Here is an 11236-nt window from a genome sequence, read left to right as displayed (position 1 = left end):
ACATATTATTCATAAAATGCCAGTAAAATATTCATAATTTCCTAATTCTTCTTTTTTCTCCTTTAAAGTTTCCTTTCTAAAAATCCTACTTTGTCATACATTTAGCTTTGGCTATAGTCACAATATAGAACGGCCATGCAAATCTAGCTATTTAGTCATTTAGCAGACACTTTTATTCAAAGCGACTTACAAATGAGGACAAATCAAAATCAACAAAAGAGCAATGATAAGCAAGTGCTATGCCAAGTCTAGCCTAATGCAGTACATGTAGGTGTTTTTTTTATAATAAATAAAAAGAAAACAGATAGAATAGAAAAAGAATGGGGAATGCTAGTGTTTGTAAATGTCATGTAAATAATTTAGTAACCCATGATTCAACATTTGATAGGGAAAATGTAATATAAAAAGTAGTCAGAAAGCATTTCCTAAAATGAATATTCATCATGTAACCTGTAATCTGTATTTCAGTAACAAACTACAATTTGTAAGTAATCTATCCAGCACTGCCAGTGATGGGATCTTGGTTTATGTTTTTCACATGACCCCACACAGGATCAGTTATTATATTTGTAACAAATTTGCATGAAAGTCAACAAGTCTTGGGTTTCCGTTTTCTGTTCATTAGAAAAATGAATCTGTGGTCAAAGTGTACCATATATGTCTCAATAACTTTTTAAACTTGTATGCAATTCTAGTATTACTAGAATCATAACTTTTATATTAATATTATTATAATGCTTAATTTTGACATTTTTAATTTATTCATTAACAACATCAAAAAATTCAGAAGGATTAAGCATTGTTGCAGTGAGGTAAAATATCATAAACTTGGTTTAGAGAAGCATTTACATTCGTGGCATAGACTAATAATGTGAGTATTACATGCATCTGATTAAAAGTGCAGCGTTTGTGTCGGTGTGAGGGTGCAACTTCATAATTCATTCCACATTTTGTGCAATTAGACAGAGATAACAAAAAGGTCAGGAGTGATGAGATTAGGTCGCTTTATTTGACATCATCTCCTTAGAGGTGCACAGGTTCATTATAGAGGCGCTGGGCCTGGCCTTTGTCTTCCTAAAGGTCTCTGCCCTGCTATCACGGTCCATCTGACTGGCGCGCAGCAGCACAGGCTCCATGAGACCCTATAAAAGACACAGCAGGGCAAGAAGAGGTTAGACCATCTTTCTGACCAACCAGGAGCACTGAGAAACCTTTCCAGCAACTCTCACTGTCGTCTGTGTGGTGGTCATGTGTAAAGCTGCATTCCTCACACTCGCTCTGCTGCTGGCCTTGCTGGGCAGCGCTCGGGCCACAGACGGGCACCCGATCTACGGAGTGAAGCTGTGCGGCAGAGAGTTCATCCGCGCGGTCATCTTCACCTGCGGAGGCTCGCGATGGAGGAGGTCTCTGGATGTTTCAGGTATGAGACAGATATGAAGTAAAAAAAAAATTTTGTTTTTAATGTATATTTGTCTATTTCAATACAATACACACATATTTAGAGGAACCCAATTTTCCTCTTAATTTAATTTTTTATTTATATTATTATTGAAATTACACACAGAGGGCAAATTGAACTACATGTACTCCACAAACCCATTTTCATGTAAGTTATTTTAACTTTCTTAAAAAAGGAATAAAAAACTAAAATAATAATAATAAAAAAACTAAATAATAACTAAATCTTTAGAGTACAACAATAAAAAATATAATAATAATAATTGATATTATTAAGTAATTAAATTGTTATTCATTACATTGTTATTTTGTTGTAATGTTGTATACGTATGTATGTATATTTACACTGTTATTACAATGATTAATTATATTAAAGTGTTTTATATATATATATAAAACCATTTTAATATAATTATTAATAATGTGTGTGTTTGTGTGTGTATAAAATGACCGGACATGATGCTGCTGGTTGGCAGGGTGTTGCTATGCAGTTGCTAGGTTGTTTGGGGTGGTTGCTAGGTGGTTGCTTACTGGCCAAAAGAGTCTCACCTCAAGTTTCTGTCATATTCTGGTCTCTATGGCTGATGTTTGTCATTCAATGTACACTTGTGGGGATTCTCATCCATTTTATCATCTACCAAGTGATCACTTAGTAAAATAACAACACACCTATCTTCAACGAGACACATGATTTGAGGATCCATTCACTTCTAGTACACAAACTCTGCATGACGAGACATGTGCTGAAGTTTCATGCTAAAGGTTAAGGGTTCATTTGAATCACTAACTGTATGAGTAGCAATAACAGTCAGTGACATATCTTTGTGATGTTGTTCTCTGATCAGGTGACCTCTCCAGTGATCTGTTCTCCGCTTATGACGACGAGGCCTCTGACAGCTGGGCCTCAAACACCATCGTCCCTGGACTGTCATACAGACCCCGTCCCGACGCAGAGGCCCCTGCCTGGGCGGGAGAGGGCCAGGAGAGACCCGTGTTCAGCCGGCCCGCCCGCTCGCTCATCTCAGAGGAAGTGCTGGAGGCCTTGCGCACGTCAGACAGGAAGGGGCGGGACGTGGTAGTCGGGCTGTCCAATGCCTGCTGTAAATGGGGCTGCAGTAAGAGTGAAATCAGCTCGTTATGTTAAAGGACTGCATTTCTCCGCCCTTCCTTGCCTCTACGTTCAACTCCAACCTGAAGAATGATGGTGGAGAGGTTGTTGAAGTTTGTTCCTATGAAATACTGAAATATATGTGTGTCGAAAATGTCGGAAAAGCAGATTTTAGCTAAAGTGAAGCGTCTGTTTGTCAGTCTATTCAAAAACCGTTCATCTCTGTTCTTGTGATTCTCTTGTATGGTTACTGATTTAATAACAGCAAACTGGAATAAAGTTTTGATTGTGATAGAGTTTGGGGTCACGTGGTTATTAAAATCATTGCAATATAAAGTTTACAGACACTTGAATTATAAACTGAAAATAATAAAAAATGGAAAAGCTAACAGGTAGCTTAGCTTAAAATATATTAGCATACTACTTAGCGCAGTATGTATTCAGCACATTATCTGAATGAATTACACAGAAAATCTATCACATGTGCAAAATACAACAGAACAGACCTCACTGGACACTGTATGCCCACAATGCAATGCTCTCAAAGATATACATCTCTTTCTTCACTTAATATTTAATTAGAAATAATAAAACTGAATAAAAATTCTTCCATTTTTCATATAAATTTTTAATTTAATTTAATGCATACTAACAGCCCCCCCTAAAAATGATAACTGTTCACCGCTCACTGAACTAAATGTGACTTATGTGAGCATTTGATGTATACAGTATACGCATTAAGCAACATGTATATTTTTAGACATTATCACGATGATAATACCATATTCTCTGAATACCATGGAGTGCTATGCAAGTATGTATGAATATGGTAATAATCACAAATTATTGTGGTATATCAAAATATCATTGGTCCAGTGTTGAGGAGTAACTAGTTAAAATGTAACGGAATTACATAATTTACTGTAATCAGTTACAGTTACTGTAATTAAATTACAGTTATTTATGAAAATGTTAATGATTGCAAAGATTTGATTTAAAAAAACAGTATCATAGCTATTAAACTATATTTAATTATGATTTTAAATCTGTATCCAACCTCAGAATGATCTCAAAGTAAAGTGCTGGCTGTGCTTTAAAATGAATTAAAATTAGATTATTATTATCTTTGTAGCATCCAGTCAATATTGAGAAGGCCAGAACTGATGGTTAAAATGACTTTTATTGCCGTCCGTGTCTTCAACCAACGTAAGAGCTGAGTATAAACAAATAAATCATGCATTACCATCACATTTCGAACGTTACACAGCTCATTACATTATTTTCAAACTGATAGCATTACCAAATTATACAATTTACGATAAACATTTCAAATAACTCAAATATGTTTCTCACTAACTCTACCAACCTTGTTCCCCAATTGACCGAAGCTAAACCTTGTAGTTTTAACTGTTTCTCCGTGGCCTTTATTGTTTTAACCGTAAACCTTTTCAGACTTTCCTTTCGTCCTTTTGCGCCGTTCGCCAGTTTTTGCTTTCGTCATCATACTTCCGGTTTCTTTGGTTATCAAAATAAAAGCCCGATGCCATAATAATAAAACATTATAGCGTAGCTATAATCAAAATAGTGTTTAACTACTCTGTTAGTCTTTACACTCCCATCAAATTATTTGCTGTTACACACATAAAAAAGTAAATAATTTCTCCAAGTTACTTAACCAGAATACAGAAATAACCTTGTAAACATGTTACAACTGTAACTTCAACATTTCGATACACTTAAGCATTGTAAATTTGCCTTTCACAATCTTCTAGTAGCAGAACTAACTTATGTACTGGACGTTCTACTACAGACATTTTGTTCACACGTTGACCCCCTTTGGTAAGATTTCTGTCTGCAAAGCCTATTTTGACCTTTCTGACAAGTCCATCTGTATCCTTTACAGTGTCCAAGATACGTCCAAGTTTCCACTGTGATCGTGGTTGCATTTCATCCTTGTCCATTACTATGTCGCCTATTTGCATGTTTCTTTTAGGCTTGTGCCATCTTTGTCTGACCATTATGTCCTGCAAGTACTCTCCTTTCCATCTGCTCCAAAATTGTTCGAGCAAGTACTGTACTTGACGCCATCGTTTTTGTGCATATAAGTCCTCTTTAACGAACTGTCCTGGGGGAGGCAGAGGAGTTGAGGTTTTCAATGTGACAAGATGATTTGGAGTTAGCGGCTCCAAACTGTTTGGATCGTTGAGATTGTCTGTTGTAAGGGGGCGGCTGTTTACTATAGCAGCTGCTTCATACAAGAAGGTTCTGAGTGAAGAGTCGGTGAGTCGACCTGGTGTGAGAGCCAATGTTGCATTAAGAACGTTCCTTACAGTACGTATCTGTCGTTCCCATACTCCACCTGCGTGACTAGCATGAGGTGTGTTTAGGACGAAATCACATTGTTTTTCTGCAAGGAAGCTCGTCAGTTTGTCAGTTTCAATTTCACCTTGTGCTGCACTCAGTTCGTTTTTGGCACCTATGAAGTTAGTACCCTGATCGCATTTTATTTGTCTGACAGAGCCTCTTAGAGCGATAAAGCATCTGAGTCCATTTATAAAAGTGTCCGTTGATAGGTCTTCTAACATTTCGACATGAATTGCACGTGAATAAAAGCATGTGAAAAGGAGGCCATACCTTTTGTATTCTTTCCTTGCTTGTTTGGTCAGGAACGGTCCAAAAACGTCCATACCACAGTATGTGAAAGGTGGAGAGTGTTCAATTCTTTCTGTGGGTAAGTCTCTCATTTTTTGTCCTTCTACGGGTCTCCTTTGTTTCCGACAAAACACACACTGGCGAATGTAGGATGCAACCGTTTGACTCAACTTTGGAATCCAATAGCCGTTGGCTCGTATCTCATTCATCGTGAAGCCCTTTCCTTGATGATTGACCCTTTCGTGGCAGTGAGCAATTATCAGTTTTGTGACGTGATGTTCTCTGGGAATGATTGTTGGATGTTTAAAAGAGCTGGGAAGAGATGAGTGATGGAGCCTTCCTCCCACCTTAAGCACATTGTCCTTGTCCAAGAGAACATCCAAGTTGTACATTTTGTTGTTCTTTGGAAGTTGTTTGCCTTTGTTTAATGTCTCTATTTCGTTTTGATATGCTTGTCTTTGTAAATCTTTGATGATCACAGTTTCTGTGTTTTGTCTTTCAGTTACAGTTGTGAGTGTCTTTGATTTGTCTTTGAGCACGTATCGTCTGAGACGTGCGACTGCCCTGACTGCACGGGACCAGGATGAGAACTTTGTGAGCCGGTCACTAAGGCAGGTATGTTCAACCGTTTCTGTGTTTAGTGTCTGTACCTTTCTCACCTCTGGGTCTCCTACTGTAAGTACAATGGTCTCTTTTGTTGGAAGCTGTATTTTCATTTCCCACAGGAAGTGAGGGCCTGTGAACCAATTAGATGCGAGCAGTTCATTTACAGATGTGCCCCTGGACGCCATATCTGCTGGGTTTTTGCTGGTGGGCACATAAAACCATTGTTGCAGTGAGGTACTGTTGCGGATTTTCTGCACTCTATTAGCAACAAACGTGTGAAACCGCCTTGCATCGTTGTTTATGTACCCTAGAGTGACCTTTGAGTCTGTCCAGAAGAACTCCTCAACATGGTCATAAAGCAGTTCCTCTCTTAGCGTGTTACTTACAGCGACTGATACTGTGGCTGCGGTAAGCTCTAACCTTGGGATCGTAGTGACCTTTGTTGGAGAGACGCGTGCTTTGCCCATGATGAAGGTACAGTGGACATCTTCACTTTTGTTTATGAGTCTGAGATAAGAACACTGTCCATATCCTGTGGTGCTTGCGTCAGAAAAGTGGTGTATTTCTCTTTTTACCACTTCTCCAAAATCTGCAGGAACATAACATCTGCTGATTTGCACATTTTTTAGATTGTGTAGATCTCCTTTCCAGCACTCCCACCGTGGCTTAAGATGCTCAGGCAGTGGATCGTCCCAGTCTATTCCTTGACGACACATTTCTTGGAGAATCCCCTTACCCTTGAGCACATAGGGAGCAATGAAGCCAAGGGGGTCGTATATTGCTGCGACTGTGGACAAGATGCCACGCCTGGTTGGTGGTTGGTCCTTTAGTGTGATGTTGAATGTAAAGCTATCTTTCTCCACATTCCAATAAATGCCAAGTGCTCTTTCTGTCTGTGTTTCATTAAACGTCAAGTCCTTTGTTTTTGTATCTGTTGCATGCTCTGAAGCTGGAATGCTTTTTAAAACTTCAGAGTTGTTGGACACGAATTTGTGTAACCTTAGTCCACCTTTTGCACATAGTTCGCGTGCTTCCTTTGCCAGTCGTATAGCATCCTTTACTGTCTCTGCGCTGGTGACTCCGTCGTCTACATAGAAGTCTCTTGCTACGAACTGTGAGCCAACTGGATATGCAGAACTGTTCTCTTTGGCTAAATGTTTGAGTCCATAGTTCGCGCAACCGGGTGAAGAAACGGCGCCAAAGAGGTGTACCGTCATCCTGTATGCTTGTGGTTGGCTGTTCATATCTCCGTCCTTCCACCATACGAAGCGCAAGTAGTTGCGATCATTTTCTTTGACTTGGAACTGGTGAAACATCTTTTCAATGTCGCACATTAGAGCTACTTGGTGCTGTCTGAAGCGCACAAGCACACCAGTTAGGTTGTTGATCATGTCAGGACCGTTCAATAAATGCTCATTAAGACAGGTGCCTTTGTGTTTTGCAGAGCAGTCGAAGACCACGCGCAACCTCTCTGGTTTCTTTGGATGATAGATGCCGTGGTGCGGTATGTACCATGTCTCTCCGGGCGGTCCATTATCATCAGTCTTTTCGGCATCCCCTCTTTTGATGATGTCGCTCATGTACTTCATGTAGTCCCTTTTGTATTTTTCATCTTTCATGAATTTGCGTTTGAGCTGGTTTAGCCTGGTTTCAGCGAGTTGTCTGTTATTTGGCATTTGTGGTCTTTCTTTGAATGGCAATGGCATTTCAAAATGTCCATTTTCAGTCTGTGTTATACCATGCTCGAGTTTCTGAAGGAATACTAAGTCTTCTTGCGACACAGTCTTTTCCTTCCCGTCAGTCTCTTTGAAATCTCTCTCCAAAGCACGTATTGCATCTGCTGGCGTGGAGGGAGGGATTTCTTTAACAGTGATCCGGTGACAGAGACTGCTCGCCGAATCTGTTTCGTTGCATGGTGTCGAGTTGCCAACTATGCTCCATCCCAAATCAGTATGAATGGCATAGGGCTCATTTTCTTTGCCTAAGATTACCTGTTTGGGTGCGAGAGCTCTAGGACAAGTATAACCTATGAGGAGACTTACTTCACAACTGAGGAGTGGAGGGACCTCGTCTACAATCGATAACAAGTGACTCCACTGTTTGGCTGTTTCACATGTAGGTATGTGTTCTCTGTTAGCAGGTATGTAATCCTTTGTGTATGCAGTGGGGAGCTTTATGACTGAGGCTGAGTTATACCCTCTCACTAAGAGATCAGACACCTTTCCACTGCTTACAACTGCATTTCTACCCATCATAGTAGTTAGTTTCAGCTTTACTGGACAAACATCTGCCTGCAGCTCATGTGTGACATCCTGATCAATGAATACAGTGTCGCTCTGTGTGTCTAATAACGCATAGACCAGTTTTTCCTTGAGTGGGTTAGTGGTAGTGGACAGCCACACTGGAACTATCATTGAGGTGCTGACTGACTGTTCAGATCTGGCAACATTAAGTGACATGGCTGTTGCTGTTTCCGGTGAGCTACCTTGGGCTGCATAGTTTGTGCTCGCACGTGTTTCTCTTTGCAGACCGTTCCAGTAGGTTTCATCGTGAAGACATGTCGGGTGTCGCTTTGTGCAAGTTTCACACGTGAGGCGGCGTTTGCAGTCCTTAGCACTGTGTCCTTGTTTTAGACAGCCATAACAAAGTCTATTGTCTTTCACATGCTTCTTTCTGTTTTCTAGAGACATTTTCAAGAGATCAGGGCACTTGTGAAGTTGATGAGTGCCTTGGCACATTGTGCATGGAGAGCCGGTAAATGTTTTTGTTATTGTCCTTTTATCACTTTGTTCAGTTGTGTTTGTGTTAAATACACTTGCCTTGTTTCTTTTGATTTCCTTTGTGTTCCTTCTGTCGCCGTTTGTTTCAGTGCAGCGAAGTGCATGAATGGAGGTGACTGGGTTGCAGGCGACTTCAGCTTCTAATGAGAGGAAGGAGGCAAAGGCAATAAAACTTGGAAACTCACCGCCCTCCATTAAAGTCTTGGTTACCTGCCTGTTCCATCTCGCATTTATCCAGTCTGGTAGTTTGTGCAACAGTTTTTGGTTTTCTTCGCTGTCATTGAGTATTTGTAGCCCCTTTACATGAGGCATTGCAAGCATGCATGCATTTATGAAATCGGCAAATGCCCTTAGTCCATCGGCATCTCTAGCCTGCACTTTAGGCCAGTTTGATAGCCTTTCTCTAAATGCCTTCTGAATCACGAATGGCTGGCCGTACCTTTGGTTTAGTTTGACCCAAGCGTCATTGTATGCCTCCTCATCGTTTCTAAAGAAAGTCCCTTCAAGGCATTTTCGAGCTGGGCCCGTAACATATCTTTTCAAATAGTACAACTTGTCTGCCGCTGAGATGTCCCTTTGTTCAATCAGTGATATGAATGTGGATTTCCATTCAATAAAGCTTATTGGTTCGCCACTAAACACTGTCGGTTCTGGCGCGGGAAGTCTGTTCAGTTTAATGCTGTCCTGCACTGCTTGAGCTAGTTGAGTGACACTAGGGGGAGCTGTTTGCACAGGAATGAAAGAGAGTGCTGGTGTGGGCTGGTTGGGTGTGAAGTATGGGCTCACTTGTTCACCTTTAATTGACTGTACATCATCCACCTGTGATAACTCTCTGTCATATGCTTCAAACCTGGCTCGAGCTGCTTTCACGTCCTTCTGTGCTTTCAAGCGTTCCAACTCTGATGTTTGAGCTGCCATTTGTTTCTTGTGCTCCTCCTCTAGAGCTTTTATCCTTTCCTGTTGTCTTTGTTCCTCTAGTACGATCTCATATTCAGCCTCTTTTGCAGCTAGCTCTGCTGCTGCGTCGGCTCGTTTTGCTGTGAGTTGTGAAGCTGAGGACCGTTGGCTGCGATTTGATGCTGCGGTTGAGCCGTATATGGACTGGGCGTAGTCGTGATCTAAAAGTCCACGTAAACGAGTTCTTTCACGCTCTGCATCAAACTCCTCGACAACACCACTTAATCTTTCCAGAATTATCCTTACGATGTCATGAGTTATTGCATCGCATGCATCCATCTTTCTCCTTATGTCAGATGATGGTGCCATTTGGTTTCTTATTTCTGAATATAACTTCAATACATCATCTCTCTTTTGTTCTATCATGTCTGCGAGTTCTGACATCTCCGTGTCTGTGATATCTAACTTTAACCTTTCTCTTGTTTCGCGTACCTGTGTTTTCCATTGTTCATAAAGAGTTATTAGTCTTTTTTCCCTTTTACTCATTTCTTCCTTTTGGAATGTTATCATCCTTTCCGTTTGTACTTTAACTCTTTCAGAACGTCTTGGCAACTTTGACATGCTTTGAGCTTTGTTTTGAAGCTCTGTTAAGATTTGTTCTTTGCATGTGATTGAATCTTTAATGTTTTGTCTATCCTCACTTTCGTCGTTAAGTGAGTCTTTTAAATCTTGAATTTCTTGTTGTAAGTTTGTGATCTGTTCATTTATGTCCATTTGACTTACTGAAACAGCCTGTGATTCTTCCATTTTGAGCACTTTTCGTTAAATTGTTTTATTTTCTGACCAACTTCTGCCATCTGCTGGACGTCTCGGGTAATGCCGTTGAATCTTGTGGTCCCGTTGTGCAGCGTGCGGCGGTGGTCAAGCTCTTACTGTAGCATCCAGTCAATATTGAGAAGGCCAGAACTGATGGTTAAAATGACTTTTATTGCCGTCCGTGTCTTCAACCAACGTAAGAGCTGAGTATAAACAAATAAATCATGCATTACCATCACATTTCGAACGTTACACAGCTCATTACATTATTTTCAAACTGATAGCATTACCAAATTATACAATTTACGATAAACATTTCAAATAACTCAAATATGTTTCTCACTAACTCTACCAACCTTGTTCCCCAATTGACCGAAGCTAAACCTTGTAGTTTTAACTGTTTCTCCGTGGCCTTTATTGTTTTAACCGTAAACCTTTTCAGACTTTCCTTTCGTCCTTTTGCGCCGTTCGCCAGTTTTTGCTTTCGTCATCATACTTCCGGTTTCTTTGGTTATCAAAATAAAAGCCCGATGCCATAATAATAAAACATTATAGCGTAGCTATAATCAAAATAGTGTTTAACTACTCTGTTAGTCTTTACAATCTTAATTCAAGTGATGAAGGATTTCGAAGGTCTGACAGCAATCAGTGTTGTGTTTTAAACCCTGCCTGCTTTAAATGTTTGAAAATAATTAATAGTTTAGAAAAAAAATCGAAAACGTTTAGAAAGTTAGAAAAGTAATCAGTTACTTTAATAAAATAATTGAAAGCTACACTACTTATTACATTTTAAATAGGGTAATTTGTAATCTGTAACCTATTACATTTCCAAAGTAACCTTCCCAACTCTGATCCGATACCATGATACTTATATGAATTATATAATGAACTTAATGAGGCTAATGAACCTGAGTGACCC

At 39.9% G+C, this 11236-nt stretch overlaps 2 protein-coding genes across 2 annotated transcripts; one reads left to right on the top strand and one right to left on the bottom strand.

Moving 5' to 3' along the window:
* Nucleotides 1-1134: 1134 nt before the first annotated feature.
* Nucleotides 1135-2602, top strand: LOC306872295 (relaxin-3-like; the record flags this gene model as incomplete). Its single annotated transcript, XM_079420802.1, has 3 exons — nt 1135-1171; nt 1220-1420; nt 2304-2602. The coding sequence occupies 3 exons, from the start codon at nt 1135-1137 to the stop codon at nt 2600-2602; spliced, it is 537 nt and encodes a 178-aa protein (XP_079276928.1).
* A 1130-nt stretch (nt 2603-3732) lies between these two features.
* Nucleotides 3733-10817, bottom strand: LOC306872103 (uncharacterized protein). The gene is made up of 2 exons (XM_079420496.1): nt 10674-10817; nt 3733-10520 (listed from the first exon to the last, which is right to left on the bottom strand). Exon 2 carries the CDS (start codon nt 10306-10308, stop codon nt 4303-4305), a length of 6006 nt encoding a protein of 2001 aa, XP_079276622.1. The 5' UTR covers nt 10309-10520; nt 10674-10817; the 3' UTR covers nt 3733-4302.
* Nucleotides 10818-11236: the final 419 nt, after the last annotated feature.

This window comes from Barbus barbus (assembly GCF_936440315.1).
Source record: "Barbus barbus genome assembly, chromosome: 7".
Lineage (NCBI taxonomy): Eukaryota > Metazoa > Chordata > Actinopteri > Cypriniformes > Cyprinidae > Barbus > Barbus barbus.
This window is presented reverse-complemented; position numbering and strand designations above follow the sequence as displayed.